We start from the raw sequence: 23,439 nt of genomic DNA, 5'->3' as shown, positions 1-23,439 counted from the left end.
TGTGGTGTGTACTTTGACTAAGGTTACCCAAATATTTAATAAATACTCTGTATTAGAATAATATTTAAACTTTGAGTAAAACACCAGAGTATCTTCCGAATTACTTTTTGTCACATTTGGCAATATTATGTTTTTAATGAAAAATTTATTTCAAATATAGCAACATAAAAAAGAATTTGTGATAGTCCAAAGACAGTATGATCATTACTGTATCATCCAAACTGAGGCATTTTTAGAGTGAAAGGAGACATTATTAGTAATTTTTCTGGGATAAGAACATCAACTGGTACTGTTCTGAGCATAGTAGAAAAATTAGTCCAAAAAACCCAAAATCCAAATAATTAGGGGATTCAGAAAAAATAGAGACAATTTAGAGGAGGAAATTGCCAAAGAAATAAAATGACTGTAGCTTGATGTAATCCATGTTCATCAGTGGTAAGGGATTGAGTTAGTGTAAATTGGAAGTACTTTCAGTCTTGGGGATAGTAATAAATCAGCTAACAAATAGAACAAGTAAAATATTATAATTTATATCCAAAACCATGTCATTAACCTTAAGTTTTGTTTGTTATTTAGGGATAATCCCTTGCTTGAGATTAGCATTTACTAAGTGTTTTATTAGGTGCAAAACACTGTATTATATGATATAACTCCTTTCTACAAGTTGTTTTCCACAAGTCTTGTTAGTGAACCAGTTTATATTCATAAAATGATCATTGGCATTGTGAGGTGTCACGTGAAAAGAGCCAATTCAGTAAGGACAAGTGAGAGCTGATTTATAGGAGGAGGAGATTACTTTTAACCTTGATGGTCTGGGAAAGCTTCACTAGAGTGTTGGGTGGGCCTTTGACGGAAGATTATTTAGAGTAAGTAGATTTCAAGATACATTTAAAAATAAATTTTTAAAGTTTGAACTATGTGAATATATACACTAATTAAGAAATGAATGATTAAAATTTAAGTAATTTTAACTGACAAATTTAATCATGTTCTAGAGATGGGTGATGGTGATGGTTGATACTCAACCACTGAGCCATGCTGGCTGGGCACCACCAAAAACATTTTAAAAATTAATGATAAAAGTAAGGCTATTTACAGTTCTCCTTCCAAATTAAAAATAAAGCTCACATACACATGTACATAAAACCCCCAACCTTTCCAGAGTGGTCTAATCAAAAATTTCCTTCCGAAGTGGAAGTAAAAGCTTGGTACTCATTACCATGCTTTAGCAATTATCAAAATTTTGGAAGTCTGTACCATATATGACCTCCCCTCCACATTTTCCTGAAATATTTTAAAGCAAATAACAGGCATCATATAATTTCACCCAGAAATACTTCAAAATGCATCTCTGATTAATTTTTACCACAATCATAATTAAATCATAATTCATAAGTCCTTAATATAAAAGTGTCTAGCCTATGTATTACTTCGTACTCCTAAATTATTTTTACTTTGAAGTAATTATAGATTTACCGAAAAGTTGTAAAAAGCGCAGATATACTTTTCACCTAGCTTCCCTTAACATTAACATCTTGCATAACCATACTTTAATTATCAAAACCAAGAAATTAATACAATACTGTTAACTAAATTACAGACTTTATTCAGATTTTACCAGTTTTTCTACTATTGAATTTCTGTTCCTGGATTGAATCCAAGATCCCAAATTATATTTAATTGTGTCATTTTAGTCTCTTTCAGTTTGACAGTTTTTTAATTTTGCCTTGTTTTTTATAACTGTTTGTACTTTTGAAGAGTACTAGTCAGGTATCTGTACAATGTCCCTCAACTTGGGTTTGTCTGATGTTTTGTCATGACTAGATTGAGATCAGGCAATTTTGGCAAGAATGCCCAAGTTATATTTCTTTCTCAGTGTATCATATCAGGGGCTACAGAATATTGATACATCTTATTTTTGGCAATGTTAATCTTGGTCACTTGGATAAAGTGTTGCCTACCAGATTTTTGCACTGTAAAGTTGCTGTTTTCCCTTTGTTATTAAAAAATTTCTTGGGAGCCCTAGCCGATTTGGCTTAGTGGATAAAGCATCAATCGGCCTGCGGACTGAAAGGTCCCAGGTTCGATTCCAGTCAAGGGCATATGCCCGGGTTGCGGGCTCTATCCCCAGTAAGGGGTGTGCAGAAGACAGCCAGTCAGTGATTCTCTCTCATCACTGATGTTTCTATCTCTCTCTCCCTCTCCCTTCCTCTCTGAAATCAATAATAAAAAAAAAGATAAAAAAAATATCTTGGAAGGAAGAGGTACTTTGAGATTAGGCACATATTGTTTCTCCAGATTTTTGCTCACCAATTTAAGCATTCTCTTGTGGTTATTGCCTTTAGCAGTTACTTCATCATAAACACTCTTTGTGTTTCAGTGGTATGATTTTCTATTGTCCTTATTCTCTTCCACATTGGAGTTATTTTTTTTTTTTTTATGGAAGAGCAGGCCCTTTCCCCCTATTTATTTAATTACTTACTTGTATCTATGTGTCCATGTGGGCTCTTGGTTACTTTGAGGATTGTATTTCAATGCTATAAGTAATTTATGTTGTTGCTCAAACTCTTCTACCTTTGGCCATTAGACATTCTTTCAGGTTGGTTAACCCAATTTCTTTCTGTTTTCCAAAGGGATTTTTTGCCAGGTGGTCGAAGAGATTATACAGTTCAAGTTCAGCTGAGGCAAGTTTGAAATTTTTTTTTACTTTAATAATATTTGCTAACTATGTGCATATAGTCATGAATTTGAAAATACATAAGCATGTTTGAGTATACTATTTAAGAATAATTTCTTTTTTCTTCTTTAATGCAGACTTTGCTTGGCAGAGACAAGCTGCCCTCAAGAAGATAACTATCCCAGTAGTCTATGTATAAAAGTAAATGGGAAACTTTTTCCTTTGCCTGTAAGTTGCTTTTAATTCATCAGGAGGTCTGGTAGAGTAGATAAAGACTAAAACTATGAGTAAATAAGTTATTGATTGGATAATGGGTATATGGGAGTGCATTATACTTTTTTCTTTCTTTTTGTATATACTTTGAAATTTTCAGTAATCCTATATAATAAAGAGGGACTATGCAAATTGACTGTCACTCTACCACAAAGATGGCGGTGCCCACAGCAGTGGCGGGGGTTTCTGTAACACAAGATGGCTGCACCCACAGTGGAGGCTGAGTTTTCGTAACAAGTCTTAACGAGCAATCAGCAGGGACCTAAGGCTGCGCCCTACCCAACCCCCCCTCCCCGTGGGGCTTGACAGGGGACCTCAGGCCATGCCCCTGCCCAGCAGGGCTTGATGGGAGACCTCAGGGTGCGTCCCCCGCCCCGACACCAGGCCAGGGGACCTGAGGCCGCACCCCCCACCCAGCAGGGCTTGACCGGGGATCTCAAGGTGTGACCCCCGCCTGGTAGGGCTTGACAGGGGACCTGAGGCCACGCCCCCCGTCTGGTGGAGCTTGACAGAGGACCTCAGGCTGCCCTCTGCCTGGCGGGGCTTGACGGGGGACCTGAGGCTGCACCCCACTCCCGGCACCGGGCCGGGGGACCTGAGGCTGCACCCCCTTCCCGGTGGGGCTTGACGGGGGAATCTCAGACTGTGCCCCCGGCCTGGCGGGGCTTGACGAGGGACCTGAAGGTGCGCCCCCTGGCCCGGGGTGGAGGACCTCAGGCCGTGCCCTCCACCCCGGCGCCGGGCCAGGGGACCTCAGGCCATGCCCCCTGCCTGGTGGGGCTTGATGGGGGAATCTCAGGCCACATCCCCCACTCGGCGGGGCTTGACGGGGGACCTCAAGGCTTGCCCCCTGCCCCGGCCTGGGCTGGGGGACCTCAGGCTGCGCCCCCCACCTGGCGCCGGGCCAGGGGACCTGAGGCTGCGACCCTGCCCGGAGGGGCTTGACAAAAGTGGAACCGGCCGGATCTGGATCTAACCCAGTGGGGGTGGGGCCAGCTGGATCTTTTCAAGGCACACGTGGGTGCGCAGGGACTTGACTCTGGGTCCCATGGTGTGCCCCAGACTCTGACAGGAGGAAGATTGTCATATACATTTTATTAATTTTCTTTCATCTCTGACACTTCTAGTATAGAGAAAGGGCAAATAGCAATATTAAAATATTTCCTCTAATTAATCCCCCTTTAATGTGCACGAATTTCGTGCATCATGCCACTAGTCTGTAATAATAAAAGGGTAACATTCAAATTGACCAAATGGCCAAATAGCAGAACGACCATCTGGACCACCATGGTATGACACGCACTGGCGCCACGCCTGCCAAGGCAGATGCAATGCTATTGGTTGGGGGGGCCCCACCATTGCCCCATGATTGCCCCGCAGAGGGAAGCCCAGGCCACCAGCTGGCAGGGCAATCAATTGGGGGGGCTCCGCGATTGGCCCAAAGAGGGAGGCTCAGGCCACCTTCTGTGGGGCAATTGATCGGGGGTGCTCTGTGGAACTGGGGAACCAGGGGTGTGTGGCGGTGGACATGGGCTGCACCAGGCCAAGGCACGTGCAGGCTGGGGGTGGCTACTGGCAGCCAGGGCTGTGAAGCAGGCAGCTGGTGGAAGGAAGGCCTACCCTTGCATGAATTTTGTGCATCGGGCCTCTAATAAAAAGATTAAAGACATCTTTGAGGCAATTGGGAAATTTGAATATAAACCTTACATTAGATAATTTTAAAAAATTATGGTTAATTTTGTAAGGTTGCGATACATTTTTTTTAAGGTCTTAATAAAGATGCATATAAGAGTATCTGTGGATTAAATAGCATGTCTAGAATTTGCATTTAAATACTAAGGGGCAAAATCAAATATGTGTATGTATGAGGTGTGAATTTTGGTGTGGGCTGATTAGGCCAGAAGCAAACAAAGCACAATTAGCAACATGTTGATAATTATTGAAGCAAATTTGTGGGTACTTATTGTTCCCTTTACTTTTGTATATGAAAAGTTTTATAATATAAAGTAAAAAAGTAAATCTGTATTGTTAGTATTGAAGTAGTAGTAATTAGAAAATGCTAAAGGAACAGCATTCTTAACTTGTCAGAATTACAAATAAGGTAGGATGTCATCATAGCATGTAACAGAAAAGGTTCTTTGAGTATATCTTTTATTGAAATGTTAGATTGAGACTGAAACAAAATCTTTCACTGGCTCTTCAACAGCCTTTATTAGAAAGCTTTTAGATTTTCTTCAGAAGTCCTCTGTTAAATGAACTTCATTTTATTCATGCGTAAGGTATGGAAAATTGTTAGAAATATGTGAAGGTTAACTATTTATATTTTACAAATTTCCAACTACCAGGTCTACTGGTTAATAATGCAGATTTTGTAATCAAAGAAAACACGATCATTTCAAGAGAAAGATCAAAAGTGCTTTATTCAAAGTAATGTCCACTGCTAGCTACACATTTCCCCCATCTTTCAGGTAATTTGTGGATACCGTCCCAATAGAACTTTTCTTGTTTTGAGGCAAACCATTCAGAGACCCAATTTTCTACTTCTTCGTACGTTTTGAAGTGCTACTCAGAAAGTGCGTGTGCCATCGATCGGAACAAGTGGTAATCTGAAGGAGCAAGGTCTGGTGAATACAGCGGGTGGGTTAATACTTCCCAGACAAGATCTTTTAATGTGTCTTTAACTGGTTTTGAAGTGTGTGATGGTGCATCATCATGAAGCAAAATTACTTTGCCATGTCTTCTGGCACATTCTCGTTGTTTTACAATCAAAGCGTGATTCAAATTGATTATTTGTTGTCGGTAGCGGTCAGTATTAATGGTTTCACCTGGTTTTAGAAGCTCATAATACACCACACCTTCCTGATCCCACCAAACGCAGAGCATTGTCTTCTTTCCGAAGCGATTTGGCTTTGCAGTCGATGTTGATGGTTGACCTGGATCAACCCATGATTTTGTGCATTTGGGATCCTCAAAATAAATCCACTTTTCATCGTCAGTCACAATTCAATGCAAAAAAAGACTTTCTTTTGTGCCATTGAAGCAACATTTTACTGATGACTTTTCGGTTTTCCATTTGTCTTTTGTTCAGTTGATGTGGCACCCATTTTCCTTCCTTTAAAGTCTTTCCCATTGCCTGTAAACGATCGGAAATTGTTTGCTGAGCAATGTTTAATCTTTCTGCAAGTTGTTTTTGAGTTTGACACGCATCTTCATCCAATAATGCTTGTAATTGTTGGCCTTCAAACTTTTTCGGTTGACCTGGACGTTCTTTGTCTTTCACATCGAAATCATCACTTTTAAAGCGTTTAAACCAGCGTTGACGAGTATCTTGAGATGGAGCATGTTCATCATAAGCTTCCCGAAGCTTTCAGCAGCACTTTTCTTCAAAATAAAGTAATGAATTAAAACTTCCTGCAAATGTTCTTTTTTTTGGCACAAAATTTGACATTTATAAGCGTAAAAATATCTATGTTAACACCTTCAGAAAATTTGACATAGAAAGTTTTGAAGCTTGCTGTCAATTCAACAAAATAGCATACATACCAAATTGCATATATATCAACATATGTGTAACTCAATCTATTGAAAAAAATCCGCATTATTAACCAGTACCCCTGGTATATTCTATTCTTAATAACGGTAATAGATGTTGAATGGAGGTGATGCTGATGATCAGAGGGAGACTACATGTTAACAGATAACTCAGAATTACCAGTGAAATCAGACTAGTCAAGTTAAAAATACTTGAGGTGATTAAGAGTAGTACCATATTTGATTTTGAATATGCTAACACCTCATTCTTACAGTCATTGTTATTATTTTCTTACCCCCTATTATTACTCTCTTTCACAGACTAACTTAAAACATTGTGGCTTCGTGTCTAAAATTCCATTTTACAGAGTTCACTGTTTAGCTGGTTCATGAGTTTTTATCATTTTGTTTTTATTTGGTTAACCTAGCAGTGGACGTACCAGAAGACAGAATTACCTTCCAGGCCAAATATAGGCAAAACAAAGGTTCCATTCAAATTTACCCAGACATTGGTATTGATATTCCATGTGCTTGCTGCTCATTGAACCATTTCCTAGAGTTTTTAAATGAATGTTTTGTTGATTTATTTGACTTGAACAACCTTAGATGAGCATAACCCTCTTCCACATACTACTACATACACATACATTTCCCTTTTTCAAAATATAATGGAAGTTATTTTCTTTGCCTAATACTTACCTGCACACTGTTTTTAATGATTTTCAAAGCCTTATCACAAGTTGTAGATTACAAGTTATCATGCGATTCCTACTTACTAATTACTATCCTACCTCCTATGAAGCAGTGAAGGATGTTCTCTACTTGTGATAGACAGAATGTATTCCTTAGCTCTGCTGTGTAATACCATCAATAGGGTATTTCATTTTTTTCTAAGATGGATGTTTTTAACATTCCTAAAATCTAGAGTTGTTTTACAGTTGCTAATGACCAGGTGACAGCTGTAATATATTCTCATTGCCTGTATTTGTACAACCTTGATGTTATTTCTGTGGTATGACTCATCAGCTGCACTCCCTGGGTTTTTCAGTCAACAAGTGATTTAAGTACATTTTGAGCTAGGTTCATAAATATAGGGTATTGTGCGAATACCACTGATTGATATCCTATATAATAAAAGGCTAATATACAAATAGGCCGAGTGGTGGAACGACTGGTCGCTATGACGCGCACTGACTGACGGGGCAGACACTCGACGCAGGAGCTGCCCCTTGGTGGTCAGTGCGCTCCCATGGGGAGCACCACTCAGCCAGAAGCTGGACTCACAGCTGGTGAGCACAGCGGCGGTGGTGGGAGCCTCTCTTGCCTCTACGGCAGTGCTAAGCACCCCTTGGGGGTTGTCCTCCGTGGGCTCTTGGACTGCCCCTGTGCACCAATGTTGTGCACTGGGCCTCTAGTATTCTCTTAAGATCCAGAGTGTATCAGCAGTAACACATGTAGTTAATGTAAGGGCGTCAGTCACTTGCAAGGAAATCTAAGAGATGTTAGTGGAGGTAGAGTATAGTTTTATATTGAAATAGAATAAATATATAGAATACCTTTATCTCCAGAGCTCATGGTGGCATATAGGAGAATATTATGTGGAAAACATATCTACTGATAACTGAGTGAAAAGTAATTCAGGAGATTCTTATCCAAAAGGAATATGTTAGCCAATTCATTTGCTTATATCCCCTTGCTATATATGCAGAAATAAGTAATAATACACTTGTTTATATCCTTAACTTAGTGTTTTTTCTTCTCATTGGTGCATAGTTAAATTACATCGATTGCACCTTAGTAGTAAAATATATCTTCTTTTTTAATATATAGATATTTTTTCAGTTTAGAATTTTTAATTTTCTAAAAAAATATATTTGGGTTTGAAAGTCAAACTGAAAAGTTCTATGGTAATTGAAAATTGGATATACCATATATAAAAAAATGAGTACATTTGCTATTTAAAAGAAATACTTAATGACTAGAGGAGTGGAATAAAGCATAAATAGCAGTATTACTATAGACATCAAGTTAATTTAATACCAATTATCACAAGATCTTCATAATTTTTTTTGAAATTAGTTACTTTTTTTTTAAATTCCCAAAGCTTATTTTCCTTCTTTCCCATTCCCAGTATTTGAATGAATTTTGAATGGGAGCTCCTAAGATGAAGTAATACAAAGAGGTGCAACTTTATTTTTTGTAAAGAGAAAAAAAGATTCATAACCAATGTGACAAGATGTCAGCAATTTAAATTTTAATGGTAGAACAGGGATTTTGTTTTTGGAGGGGGATAGTTTTCTGAACTTGTGAAATATTTTATAACTTTAAAAAAAAGATCATTTTTCTCTTTTGGATTGGTGACCTTAGGGTGAGGACTATGTGATTTCTAGTATAAAATAAAAAGAATTAGTGTAACTGAAATTACACAAGATTCTGTATCTGTCTTCAAGAAAATGCTTAATGCCTACAGATAATTTAATTTCTTTCTTATGGTTATAGGGCTACGCACCACCACCTAAAAATGGGATTGAACAGAAGCGCCCTGGACGCCCTTTGAATATTACATCTTTAGTTAGGTTATCTTCAGCTGTGCCAAACCAGATTTCCATTTCTTGGGCATCAGAAATTGGGAAGGTAAAAATTTTCTCCTCTGAGCAACATGAAAGTAATCCCATTAGTTGATATATTTTGGGGTTTTTTCTTAGGCTACCAGGTCCAGTTTGTCCTGTTTTCTGATTTTAATCTCAAAAAAGCAGTAATTTCCAATTCAGGAATGGAGGTATGGGGATTCTTAAAGTTAAAAACTTTAAGGTTTCCCGAGTCTCATCTCTTTATTTTCCGAGAAAGGAAATACGTATAATCACAATATTTCTTAAGGTAATGGTTTAATCACAATAGTGTTTAAATGACATGTTAAGAAACTGGAAACTTTGGGTAAAGTTTTGTTATTTATGAAGAGTAACAAAGAAGCTTTATCTAGCTTTGGGGAAAATAGTTAAATGTATTCATGTTGTAATGAGAAATAATCTGTTCCAGCCTTAACAGAAACAGCTGATACTTCAGATAATATGTGGGCATCTCATGAACACATTTATTTAGAATTGTATTATTTCCTCTATACCTTTAGGTTGATTATCTGGCGTTCTGTTGATTCTTAGTCTTAAAATGCATTATATCAGTTATGAGTTACTGTTTAATACAACAAGGGATTTTCATTTTAGAACTATTTGTTCATATAACTGAAATAATAGGCAAGTTTCAATTAATTTCTGAACATAAACTTAAAAAAATGTTTTTATTGATTTTTTTTTGAGAGAGAGGAAGGGAGAGGGATAGAGAGATAGAAACATCAATGACAGAGAAACATCATGGATCAGCTGCCTCCTGCATGTCCCCCACTGGGGATTACCAGTTGAACATAAACTTTAATGTTGCTATTTGGTAGGAAAAAAGGATACTATTTTGTATTTTATGGATAGAGAAGTTGAGTCCCATGTTTGTACCAAGAATTTTTTGGTTTTATTACCAAGGTATTGCAGAGATAGACAATAAAGAAGGGCATTTTTGTATTAATTTTAGACTATAAAGATATTATTCTCTAATGATCTGTTGAGCTCTCATTTCTGAATTTTTACTATAACTTATCAGTATTATCATAGTGTACTGATTTCTAGTATTTTTCACTTGCATGAACTGAATGTGCAGTGATAGAGCATTGGATAAAGATTCAGAAAATCTTGGCTTAGTCTTGGCCATTGTTTGATTTTGGCAAAGTTGCCTAATTCCCTGAGGCTTACTTATTAGAAAGAATGGGTAAAATCTTGAGAATGAGTGTTGTATGCAAATGTAAATGACGTTATCAAAGGAGCAAGTATTGATACTTTAGAGCCCTAGTGAGTGGAATTTGAACAGAATAGTATATTTTTTTGAAATGATTATCAGCTTTCAGGTTGTAGGCATTGAAGATCTGGTAATTTTTTTCTTTTTGCCACACAATGAGAATAATATTCTTTCTTTGTAATTATATTAATTGACTTAAAATTGGCACACTATCTTGGGTATTCAGATATTTAAAAGGATTGTTTCAGGACATTAAAAATGATACTTTAAATAATTGGTTTGGCAACTACTCAAAGTATTTTCTTATTATAGAATTCATTGACTTCATATATGTAGTGCAAAGGTAAGAGATTTTTAGCATTTTGGTAAAATTATATTTCATCCCTTTATAGCTCTATAAATAGCTAATGAAGGTTCCTTTGTGTCAGATTTAATAGGTATAGATTGATGCAATTCTGGCCTTGTCTATTTTATTTTTATTATGTCTCCAATGTGTCTTACATACTCCAGTAGCTGCCCCTTTCCTAGTAAAATGCCCATTTCAGAACAAGAGTTAATTTCTTAGAGTTTTTCTCAGAAGAAAGCTGATATTTAGGGTTCATTTAAATGATTGCTCAAGGCCGTGAAGCAAGTGGTCTCTTCTGCCCAAGGCCATGAAGCAAGTGGAATTCTGGATTTGACATGTTAATTCAGACCACTGGTGTTTGAACTTTCTGCAGTGGAACCCATTTTTCAATGACAATATTATGAGAGCCCATACATAAAAACAAAAATTCTAGTTAGTATTCAGCAGGGGAGGGTATATTTTTATTCATATCATGATGGTCCCTGAGGTACCAGGTTTGCTAGATTAGGAACATAGTTTGAAAGCCACTGATCTGAGGTATGTAATCTTTCCCATGGATGTTTTAAAGTGATAAGTGATTGAGAAATATCTTTAATATGATTGGGCTTTTATCTTCCCTGAAGGAGCTGATTTTGTTTCCTTAGCAGTCATTGACCTTCCTGTGGAAGTTATTTTGAATGTCATTTTTAGAAACCAGAGGTTCTTAGACAAGTATTTTATGTAAATAAAGAGACTATTATCTCTTGTCTTTAATACAGATTATCTTTCTTTGTAGAATTACTCCATGTCTGTATATCTTGTACGGCAGCTCACATCAGCCATGTTATTACAGAGATTAAAAATGAAAGGTATTAGAAACCCTGATCATTCCAGAGCACTAAGTAAGTAATGTTTGTAAGGTTGAGCATATGAGATGCTTTAATAGAAAAAAAAAAGCCTCACATATACATCAATGTAGGAATAATTTAGGAACAATTATTAGAAACCTAAAATGAATATTGAATTAAAAATACTCCAAAAACACTGCCCTATAAATTGAAAAAAAACCCTTCTCTTAGAAACTATTCCCAAGAAGATCAATTTTAAGCCCCTACTAGTGTGATTTTGGGCCTTCTCATGAAAACTTATTTAAATAAACATTAAGTTCATGGTAGTTTGGATGTATACATTAACTTGAGAATAGGAATCCAAGTTTTCAAAACCCCCAGTGTTTAATAGAATATACATTTTAAAAAATTGTAAATAATCAAAAGTTCTTTTTGCTGAAGAATGGTTGATATCCATCAGCAACAATATTTGCCTTCTGAGATGTTTTATTTTGTATTTTGCTTTGATAATGTATACTAATAGGTAGAGAGAAAAAAATCTAACCTAAACTGTAAATAATTCAGACCAGTAACTAAATTTAATTGATCAAGACATTTTTTGGGGAAAGAAAATACTTTTCCTCCAGTTACTTCCCTCACCGCTGAATGAACCTGAAAGGAGAAAAGAATCTATAGATTGAAAAGGGAGCCAAGTAGGGCTTTTGAAATGGTATTTTGTTTCTTATATTTTGAACCATTTCTTATCTCCTCAAACAGCATAATATTGATCTTTTTGCCTAGACCGTGAAGCCAGGGAAGCTCTTTTCTAATTTTTCTTGTCTTGCTCCAATTTTCACTGTCTCTAGTTCCAGTCCCATTCTCCCTCCCTATAATGGTGTTGAGAATTAGGCATCTGAAGAGAGTGCATATATTTATTAGCTTATATGTGCAGTAACTTGTATACATTACCTGGTGAATGAAAACTCAGACCCATTATCACATCCCTTGTAGTTTTCAGTTGTCAAAGGAAGTATAAAAATAGTTGACTTTTCTGTTTATAAATTTAGTAATTATTGGAAACAACCAAGACTCCCTAATAAAAAGTCATGAATGTATGTTAGAATAGTATTGAAACTCAGAGTACTGCTGCTTTCTAAGTTCCTTTCCTAATTGTTTTGTTCTTAAATCTTAAATTTAAGAAATTCTGAAATTCTTACCTACAATTTTACTTTTAAAAATTTAGTTAAACATCTGATACAGAGTTTGCAAGTTTGCAATTCTTTAACCTAATACTGAAAGTATAATTCAGTTTTTAATACATTAATACCTAACATTTTGTTTGTTTTGCTTTTGTAGTTTCTTGACCTATTCAGAGTGTTTGGGGAAACTTTAAATAATATTACATATATTTCTATAATTCTGTTCATATGCCACAATTAATATAAAAATTTTAAATTATTTTTCCTTCTTTTTGAAGTTAAAGAAAAACTTACTGCAGATCCTGATAGTGAAATTGCTACAACTAGCCTTCGGGTATCCTTGATGTGCCCTGTAAGTAAAGCAACAAAACATTCTGGGGTGTTTTACTTTTTATAAATCACTAATTTTCCTATGAAAGTAAGTGTGGGAATGAATGATATATTATGGTAGAACTAGAGGCCCAGTGCACGAAATTCGTGCACCGGTAGGGTCCCTAGGCCTGGCCAGCGACCAGGGCTGATCTGCAGGGTGACTGGTGGGGCAATCAGGGGCCCCCGCTGGCACCCGCCTTGGCCGGCCTGGAGCCTGCCGGCTGGGGGAAGCTGCTGCATTGAGTATCTGCCCCGTGGTGGTCAGTGCATGTCATAAGGACCGGTTGTTCCACCTGTCGTTCTGTCGTTCGGTTGATTTGCATATTAGGCTTTTATTATATAGGATTCTAAACTTCTGTCATTTTCCCATTTGGGAATTTCACGATTAAGCATTGTAATTTTAAAGAATGCAAACATTCTTCAGGCAGCGACTAAGCAAGAAAGACCTAAAAGGATATTTGATCGTAGGGGAAGAGAGTTTTTAGGTTCAGAATAATACAGTTAATGCTATATATAATCCACAGCTAATAATAAACCTATAGAGAGAGTTGCTTGCTCCTTTTATCAAACTATCCTATATAATAAAAGGCCAGCCACCATAAGCATAATGACCAGAATGACCAGAGACCAGAACCACCATTGTCCCTCGCTGGGCTGGCCCTGCCCCCAAGCAAGCGGTTAGGGGCGATCAGCCAGGCAGACCAGCAGTTAGGGGTGATCAGGTAGGCAGACAAGTGGTTAGGGGCGATCAGGTAGGCAGGCCAGCGGTTAGGGGCAATCAGGTAGGCAGATGGCCCCTCGCCGGGCTGGCCCTGCCCCCAAGCAAGCAGTTGGGGGCAATCAGGTAAGCAGGCAGAGTGGTTAAGGGTGATCAGGTAGGCAGGCCAGCGGTTAGGGGCAATCAGGTAGGCAGATGGCCCCTCGCAGGGCTGGCCCTGCCCCCCAGCAATCAGGGGTGATCAGGTAGGCAGGCAAGTGGCTAAGGGCGATCAGGTAGGCACACGGCCCCTCGCAGGGCTGACCATGGCCTCCTGCAGGCACAGGCCACCAGCAGCGACTCTGTGGCAGGTGTGCAACCAGCCAGCGATTGCCCCACAGAGGGAGGCCAAGGCCAGCCAAGCCATTGCACCCCATGCCTGTTGCCTGCAGAGGGAGGCCACCGGTGGCAGGGGAGCTGGGGGTCCAGCTGCCTACAGCTGGGGGAAGGAAACCCCTAGGGACCAGGCCTAGGGACCCTACCTGAGGGGTCCCAGATTGTGAGAGGGTGCAGGCCAGGCTGAGCGACCCCCCCAAGTGCACGAATTTTCATGTACTGGGCCTCTAATAAATGGTAATAAAATCGCTAGGACCTAATAAATGCTAATTGATGGTTCTACTTTAATGAGTTAGAATGTATAAGGTGTCTTAATTCATTTGTAATGTACTTCTAAATTGCACAATCATTTTTATTTCATATTTCCTAACATAGAGACTATAGGGGAGAATCGGTCAGCAATGCAGATAACTCCTCCTGTGTGTTCAGTACTGAGCTAATTGTGGGAGAAAATACTGAAGATTTGATAAAAAGTTTTCAGAAAGTTAATAGTCTAGTTTGAGAGAGAAAGCTAACTTACATGAAAAAGCAAAAGACTTGCCATATATAATTATGTTATTGGAGTACCAGAGAAGAGATGGGAAAGGTCAGGAATAGTGGATGAAGGCTTCTTTAAAATCAGTACTGTTGGAGGGGACCCTTTCCATATGAGAGGGACTTTGTATGGAATCAGGAATTTATAATGCAGTTTAGGTGGCATTTGGTAACCAGCCATCATTATGAGAAATGTACAGGGTGGGGAAAAGTAGGTTTACAGTTGCGAGTAGCCGAAACATAGAGCTTATTCTTATATTATTAATTAATTATTGTATTAATTTCCATACAAACAACTATAAACCTACTTTCTTTTTACTTTTTTTTAAAAAGTATATTTCTATTGATTTCAGAGAGGAAGGGAGAGGGAGAGAGAGATAGAAACATCAATGATAAGAGAATCATTGATTGCCTGCCTCCTGCACGCCCCTCCTGGGGATGGAGCCTACAACCCAGGCATGTGTCCTTGACCGGAATCAAACCCGGGACCCTTTAGTCCACAGGCTGATACTCTATCCACTAAGCCAAATCAGCTAGGGCTGTAAACCTACTTTTGCCTCGCCATCTACAATTTTAAATGGAGAGAGAATTGTTTCAGAGCGAGAGAGAGAGAGAAGAGAATAATTTCTCAATTTCCTATTATGTGCCCCTTATTTAACTCCCTTAGCAAACCTGTATGGGGGTTGTTCCCATTTTGCAGATGAGGAAACTAAGACTGAAAGATTGACTAATCCAGATCACACAGTAGTAACTAGTAGAACAAGGATAACAATTTTGGTCTTCTGGCATCATTTCAGTTCTCTTAACAATATACCATTTTGCTACATTGGGCTAAAATAATAAATATTCTGATTATAAGTCTACGAGGAGGCAGTAACAAATGCCAAAAGCTTTTTTTAAAAATAATTCATTTTTGTTGAAAATATTACATATGTCCCCTTTTTCCCCCCATTGAATCCCTCCAACCTGTCCCTGTCTCCCCCACCCCCCCCATCCTGTCCCCACCCCAAGCCTTCAGCACCCTATTGTCTGTGTCCATGGGTTATGCATTCAAGGTCTTTGGTTGATAAGTCCACCTCTCTACCACCCTGGAAAGTGGTATTTGCAGATATTTTTATTTTGAAGCTTTTTAAAAAAATTATCATTAACTTAAACTAACATCTTTATTGAAAAGGGGATAGAATTACATGAAATTGGGATTGCTTAGAAGTTGAGAATCTGTGGTTGTCAAACCCAGAGAGAAATCTGTAGTGCCAGCAGGGGAGGTGGTGGCAGAGGTCCTAGCGGGCATGTGTTTGGACCAGGACCTCCTATTCATAAGCTTTGTGCAGACCTTCAGGTATAAGTTTTAATCCTTCATATTATATACTTCATATCAAATGTGATAGCTTCATATTGTGATAGTTTTTTTTGTACTGATATATGTGAAAAAGTTATAAATTTATATTATGTGACAGAAGGTTCAAAATTTTGTATATCACATGCCACCATTCAGGTGAAAATGTTTTTTAAAACACACATAGACCATCTATGAAAGGACATCCAAGAGATGGGTAACAGTGGTTCTCTCTAAATAGGAGAACCGGTGACAGACATGTTTTCATTGTATATGGATGTTGTCCTACTTGTGAATTTATGTTACCTATTTTCAAAAAATGAAAACATTTTTTTAAATTATAGGGCTCTCAATGAATATTAATAAAACTAGAAGCCCATCGCATGAAGATTTGCGCAATAGGCCTTCCTTCCCCGGGCTGCTGGCACTGGTTTACCTCCGGCACCCGGGGCCCAGGCCTTTGGTCCAGCTGCAGCAGAGAAGCCAAGCCTCTTATCCCCTCTGGCCACAGCAAGGCTTGGCTTCTCCGCTGCGGCTGCAGTGAGGCTTGGCAGCGGAGAAGCCAAGCCTCTTCAGTCTTCAGAATTCAGTCTTCACTCCGGCCGGAGCCTTCAGTCTTCGCTCCGTGCCTACATATGCAAATTAACCGCCATCTTTGTTGGGTTAATTTGCATAGTCGCTCTGATTGGCTTGTGGGAGTAGCAGAGTGACACCAATTTGCATGTTTCTCTTTTATTAGTGTAGATGTGTAGCAGCCTTGATGGAAATAAATTCTTTTGAATTTTTTTTTTTCATTTTGATCTTCGTGTATGACTTCTTTCAGACTTTTATGACTGACTATTCCCATTGAGATTTTGTTCTCCTTTCTGAAATGGTTTCTCATGTTTTCTTTCCTGCCTGTAGTTAGGGAAAATGAGGCTGACAATCCCATGCCGAGCGGTGACTTGTACACATCTACAGTGTTTTGATGCTGCCCTTTATCTACAAATGAATGAGAAGAAGCCCACCTGGATTTGTCCTGTGTGTGACAAAAAAGCTGCCTATGAAAGTCTGATTTTAGATGGGTAAATATTACCTTTGCCTCCAGTACAGCCTCATATCAATTCTCTTCTAGCATAAAGTCAAGATGTTTGTGTGTTTTCTGCTTTATTATACTCAATCTTTTTTTAAAACTGTGGTTAATGGCTTTTTTATCTTTATGATTTCTGTTGGGGACAAGAGGTAGAGTAGTGTCCTTTTCTTTTTGCTTCCCAATATCATATTTCATAGCCTGTCCTAAAGAGGGGAAAGCCCACTTTTTAAGTGAGCTTAAGTCTGACTGGAAGTTCGTTGATTTTATTGACCTTAAAGTACCAGCATTTTTGTTTCATTGATTTTTCTCTATTTCATTTGTTTCTTTTTTCTTTTCCCATTTGTTTACTTTCACTTTAATTTGTTCTTTTTTTATAGTTTCATTTAGATAGACGCTGAACTTATTGATTTGCATTCTCTTAATATAGAAAGACTAGAGGCCCAGTGCATGAAATTCCTGCATGGGGGGCGGGGAGGTGTCCTCTCAGCCCAGCCTGCACCCTCTCCAATCCAGGACCTCTCGAGGGATGTCTGACTGCCAGTTTAGGCTCAATCCCGGGGATTGGGCCTAAATGGCAGTCGGACATCCCTCTCACAATCCAGGACCTCTGGCTCTTAACTGCTCACCTGCCTGCCTGCCTGATCACCCCTAACTGCCCCCCCCCCCCCCGCCAGCCTGATCACCCCTAACCACCTTTGCCTGCTGGCCTGATCACCCCTAACTGCCCCCCGTGTCGGCCTGGTCGCCGCCAACTGCCCCCCACCCCTGGCCTGGCCGCCCCTTACTGCCCCCCCGCCCACCAGCCTGGCCACCCCTTACTGGTCCTCCCCCACCGGCCTGGTCACTCCCAACTGCCCTCCCCCACTGGCCTGGTCACCTTTTACTGCCCCCCTTGTCAGCCTGGTTGCCCCCAAATGTCTCCCCCGCCCCCCCCCCCCCCACCCCGCCCCCACCTGCCTGGTCGCCCCACACAGACTGCTGCTCAGTCATTTGGTTGTCCCTCACTAACACCCCTGCCGGCCTGGTTGCCCCACGCAGCCTGCTGTTCGATCGTCTGTCTGGTTGCTTTGGTCGTGACAGCCCCTGGCTTTTTATATATTAGTATTAGTGCTATAAATTTTCCTTTAAGTACTGCTTTAGCAACATTTCACAAATTTTGTTATATTTTTACTTTCATAAAGTTTAAAATACTTGCTAATTTATTTTTGTGTTTTTGGGTTTTGTTTTTTTTTTGTCTCATGGGTTGTTTGTAAATTTTCAAATATATGAGGATTTTCCAGATATTTTTCTGATGATGATTTCAAATTTAATTTTATTTTGGTCTTAGGACATAATTTGTATGCTTAGTTATTCAAAAAATTTATTGAGACTTATATTGCTATTCCTTCTTCTTTCCCCCACCTCTATGATTCTTTTTCCTTGATAATATAAGCTTATAAGTTAGATTTTGTATAATAACATTTCTGTTTGCTTTTGTGTATTTTATGTGTTGTATTGAAGGTTGTTCTTTACTACAGTCAATTTCTGTTTAGCCACTATTTTTTAGATGACTCAGTAAGTCATTTAACTCTTTTATTGCCCTTTAAAGATCTAAAATATAGAAGGAAGGGGGTATAATAGTTGTCCTAAAGTCTGAAGTATTGAAATACCAAAACAAACAAACTGAAGTCAGCATTACTTTTGTCTCCAATGTAATAAATACTTCTTTGTTATAATTTCACTTTTGAACAAGGCCACTGATTACATTTTTCTACTTACTTGGTTTATAGCCTTTTTATGGAAATTCTCAGTGACTGTTCTGATGTGGATGAGATCAAATTCCAAGAAGATGGCTCTTGGTGTCCAATGAGACCGAAGAAAGAAGCTATGAAAGTATCCAGCCAACCATGCACAAAAATAGAAAGTATGTGTAGAATGTCAGCAGAGATCAAAGCAGTGAGACTCCTGCAGCATTATCTTTATCCTTAACATTGGCCACTAGAACTTCATTTGAAGCTCAGTTTGCTAACTTTGTGTGTGTTAATTCTCACCCGAGGATATTTTTCCCCTTGATTTTTAGAGAGGGGTGAAGGGGCGGGGGGGGGGGGGGAGGGGGGAGGGACAGAGAAAGAAACATTGATGGGAGAGTGACAACATCAATCAGTTGCCTTCCGCATGCACCTTGATCAGGGCTGGGATCGGGCTTGCAAATGAGGTATGTGCCCTTGACTGGAATCAAACCTGTGACCTTTCAGTCCGAGGACCAATGCTATAACCATTGAGCAACCGGCTAGGGCTGCTAACTTTATCTTTTGATCATCTGTTAGATAGGTAATTTCCTCCAACTGGTTTTTATTCTTTCTTTTAAGAAATGTGCCCAAGTTTATATACCATTCTTTTAACCAGCCTTTTAATAGTTATTTTTCATATGTAAAGTAAATGAAAAAAAAATCATCTAAAATTATTTTAATATATGGTGTTTGTTACAAAATGAAAAGTTATAAATGACATTTCTATGGACAGTTTTTCAGAATTGTTTTTAGAGTACCTGTTTTGGTACCTGTCAAGGTGTGGTTAGAGAGATTACTTCATCCGTTAAGGGAGGGTAGAGGAAGGTGGTCAAAGTTAGTTGCTAAAAAAAAGTGGAAAGAAATTTTACCATTGCCTTGGTTGCGTGGGATGAGTACTAATCCTCCAGTTCCCTGCAGCTGTCCACACTGAGTGGGGAAACAAAAGGCAGTTTGAGTAATTGAAACCCATAGGTGAACTTAAAACTTCTTTTTATCTGACATAGGCTACTCACTCACTGCATTTGAGTTTTGTTTTGACTGTAATTGATGTTGTAATAATGTAATGGATAATAGATGTTCAGAGTAAGAAGAGAGGAAAAGTTCAGGATTAATGTCAATGTTAATCAATCTCCTGTGATTGTTACTGAACCAATGGGTGGAATGATGAAGGAAAAGTTTCCCGCATCTTTCAGAGAAATAGTGATTTAGTTGATTACTTGCTGCTGCTTTTTCATTATCAACTAGCATTCATTTACTGCTACACAGATTGCAGGGCACAATATACTTTCTATGAAATGGTGAGCGTATGAGATTATCATAATGGGCAGAAAGGAGAACCTAGGTGATTAGTAGACAGACAGTTTATAAGAAAAATTTTAAATGTCTGAATAACAAGTGAGAAGTTTGGGGTTTTTTCATGGTGAAAATTTTTGTCAAGTTCTGGTGAAGAGTCTATGCATTCTTTGACATGAGCACCCTTGCTTTGCTAGAATGGAAAATTCTGATTCTGACTGAACACTGCAACAAGTCTGTGAAAACACAGTCAGTGGCACCACGTATTCTTGCTCATGGCCGGAGATCAGCCCCCTAACTCCAGATGTCTGTCTATAAAATGACTGCTTACTTGCTGAGACACCGTGAGCAGCAGGATATGTGCATATCCATTGGTAGTACCAGGGAGATAACTAAGAGCATGTTTGAAGGAGGCTTTTGGCTCTCTGTCAAGGCATAGAGCTCACTCTGTCTCTCCAGGTTAGTAGTCATTTTACAGAGAGATGTCTGGAGTTAGGGAGTTGGTCTCTTTCTGTGGGACAGGGTATGCAGCTTTACTGGCATGCTGCTGCACAGTTAAGACTCCTGTGGCTAGAGTTTGTGTCACAACCTTAAGTTTTTTCTTTTTTTTCTGTTCCCTACATGCAGGTTCAAGTGTCCTCAGTAAGCCTTGTTCAGTGACTGTAGCCAATGAGGCAAGCAAGAAGAAAGTGGATGTTATAGACCTAACAATAGAAAGCTCTTCTGATGAAGAGGAAGACCCTCCTGCCAAAAGGAAGTGCATCTTTATGTCAGAAACACAAAGCAGCCCAACCAAAGGGTTTGTTAATTTATAGTTTACTACTTTTTATTACACTTAGAACTAATTGTTATTGGGATAGGTTTGTACATGTCTCTTTGATAGTTACATAATCATAGAATGCTATTTTAATTTGCCTTTGTTTAGTTGAAGTATTTTCAATATTTAAATGAAGAAAATATTCCCATCTTTGGGAAGTAAGAGTTGAAATCTTCTCACGTGTAAGTATTTCATGTAAGTAGCAAATTTGGCATCACAGACCAACAGAAAGAAGCCTATGGAATTAGAAATCTGACAAGTGTGGATTCCAAGTTTGATACCATTGCTTACTCATTCATGATGTTGGATGAAATATTTAACTTGCTTGAGCTTCCTGTTTCTGTTCTGTACAGTAGAGTTAGAAAATACCTACCTCCTGAGATTTTTTTAAGATTTCAATAAGATAATGAAAGAACTTAGCCTCAGTGTCTGGCAAATCAGAAGGAATAGAAATGAAAAACCAGGAAATCTTATTTTACGTTTTAGTCTAGAAATTTTGTGAGCAGTTATTTTTTAAGAGGCACTGTTTTAGTAAAACTTATAGTTTTACAGAGCACCAGAGGTAAAAAGCATTCTGCCTACAGATAACCACTGTTAACATTTTGATAGTGATTCTTCTAACCTCTTCCTTGCATACTCTACTATAATCCTTAAATGCAATCTTGTAGTACAGTGATGGCGAACCTATGACACGCGTGTCAGAGGTGATATGCAAACTCATTTTTTTGGTTGATTTTTCTTTGTTAAATGGCATTTAAATATATAAAATAAATATCAAAAATATAAGTCTTTGTTTTACTATGGTTGCAAATATCAAAAAATTTCTATATGTGACACAGCACCAGTTAAGTTAGGGTTTTTCAAAATGCTGACACGCCGAGCTCAAAAGGTTCGCCATCACTGATGTAGTATCTATCAGAAGAAACTGGCACCTTAATTTAAGACATTTAGAAAACCTCTGATATTTTTCTACATGAAAAGATCATTTTAAATATTATGTCCCTACCCTATTCCCTGGAAATTGAATGTTGTTTTGTCATTAATATGGAGGTATTCTAAAGATAGGAAACAAAAAATAGAGGTTAATAATGTATTTCTCTGGATTAAAGATCATTAGGAATTGGTTGCAAAATTATATTAATATTTTTATGATTGTAAAGTGGGAGGGAGCACGTGATGAATTTCAGGCTTTAGGATAACAATTCAAGTTAACCCGTTTTTAGATATTTAAGTGTGGATCAAATGTGATAAATTCAGTGATCCAGTATACATTCTAGAATACTAATATTCACTGTCTTGCAACATTCTAGCAATTTACCTTTGTACTACAAAATTATGCATAAGACTATAAAATTTAAAAAATATATGTGTACACATTGATAATGTATACATACATATGCCTGTGTATTTGCCAATTCTATGAGGAGGCAGCAACATGTCAAAAGCTTTTTTTTTAAGAATTCTTTATTGTTGAAAATATTACATATGTCCCCCTTTTCCCCCCATTGACTCCCTCCAGCCTCCTTCTTCCCCTCCCTCCCCCCCCTGCTCCGTCCCCAGTACCCTGTTGTCTGTGTCCATGGATTATGCATCCAAGATCTTTGGTTGATTACCTCCCACCCACCCACCCTCACCCCACCTTCCATCTGAGATTCTGCACTCTGTTCCATGCTTCCATGTCTCTGGGTCCATTCTGTTCATCAGGTTTTTTTGTTGCTTAGATTCCACATATGAGTGCGATCATGTGATATTTCTCTTTCTCTGAATGACCTATTTCACTTAGCATGATACTCTCCAGGTCTCTCCATGCTGTCTCAAAGGGTAAGAGATTCTTCTTTTTTACAGTTTTTTTTTATCCACTCATCTGTTGATGGGCACTTGGGCTGTTTCCAGATCTTAGCTATTGTAAATTGTGCTGCTATGAACATAGGGGTGCATACATTCTTTCTGATGGGTGCTTCAGTTTTCTTAGGATATATTCCTAGAAGTGGGATCACCGGGTCAAATGGCAGATCCATATTTAATTGTTTGAGGAATGGTTGCATAAGTCTGCATTGCCACCAGCAGTGTACTAAGGTTCTCTTTTCTCCACATCCTCGCCAGCACTTGTCATTTGTTTATTTGTTGATGGTAGCCATTCTGACAGGTATGAGATGGTACCTCATTGTCGTTTTGATTTGCATCTCTCAGATGACTAGTTACTTTGAACATTTTTCATATGTCTCTTGGCCATCTGTATGTCCTCTTTGGAGAAGTGTCTATTTAGGTCCTTTGCCCATATTTAAATTGGATTGTTTGTCTTCCTTTTGTTAAGTTGTATGAGGTCCTTATGTATTTTGGTATTAATCCTTTATCAGATGTATCATTGCCAAATATGTTCTCCCAGACAGTGGCTCTCTTGTTGTTTTGTTGATGGTTTCTTTTGCCGTGCAGAAGCTTTTTATTTTTATGTAGTCCCATTTATTTTATCCTTAGTTTCCT

General features: G+C 38.5%; 1 protein-coding gene across 6 annotated transcripts in view; it reads left to right on the top strand.

Moving 5' to 3' along the window:
* The window catches only part of PIAS2 (protein inhibitor of activated STAT 2), a 75,112-nt gene that overhangs the window by 26,748 nt on the left and 24,925 nt on the right, over positions 1 to 23,439 (top strand). For 5 of the 6 annotated variants that reach the window (XM_070421102.1, XM_070421101.1, XM_070421103.1 and 2 more), the window contains 8 exons: positions 2,634 to 2,684; positions 2,815 to 2,905; positions 8,981 to 9,115; positions 11,443 to 11,548; positions 12,951 to 13,024; positions 16,911 to 17,071; positions 18,849 to 18,982; positions 20,769 to 20,940. In XM_070421102.1, the coding sequence (XP_070277203.1) occupies positions 2,634 to 2,684; positions 2,815 to 2,905; positions 8,981 to 9,115; positions 11,443 to 11,548; positions 12,951 to 13,024; positions 16,911 to 17,071; positions 18,849 to 18,982; positions 20,769 to 20,940 (924 nt within the window). Of the gene's footprint in view, positions 1 to 2,633; positions 2,685 to 2,814; positions 2,906 to 8,980; positions 9,116 to 11,442; positions 11,549 to 12,950; positions 13,025 to 16,910; positions 17,072 to 18,848; positions 18,983 to 20,768; positions 20,941 to 21,066; positions 21,141 to 23,439 lie in introns of all 6 variants that reach the window. The other variant, XR_011472206.1, reaches the window with a different exon arrangement.

Source organism: Myotis yumanensis, unplaced genomic scaffold (genome assembly GCF_028538775.1).
Source record: "Myotis yumanensis isolate MYYU_CA2020_CCGP unplaced genomic scaffold, mMyoYum1.0.hap1 SCAF_7, whole genome shotgun sequence".
NCBI classification, from domain to species: domain Eukaryota; kingdom Metazoa; phylum Chordata; class Mammalia; order Chiroptera; family Vespertilionidae; genus Myotis; species Myotis yumanensis.
This window is presented reverse-complemented; position numbering and strand designations above follow the sequence as displayed.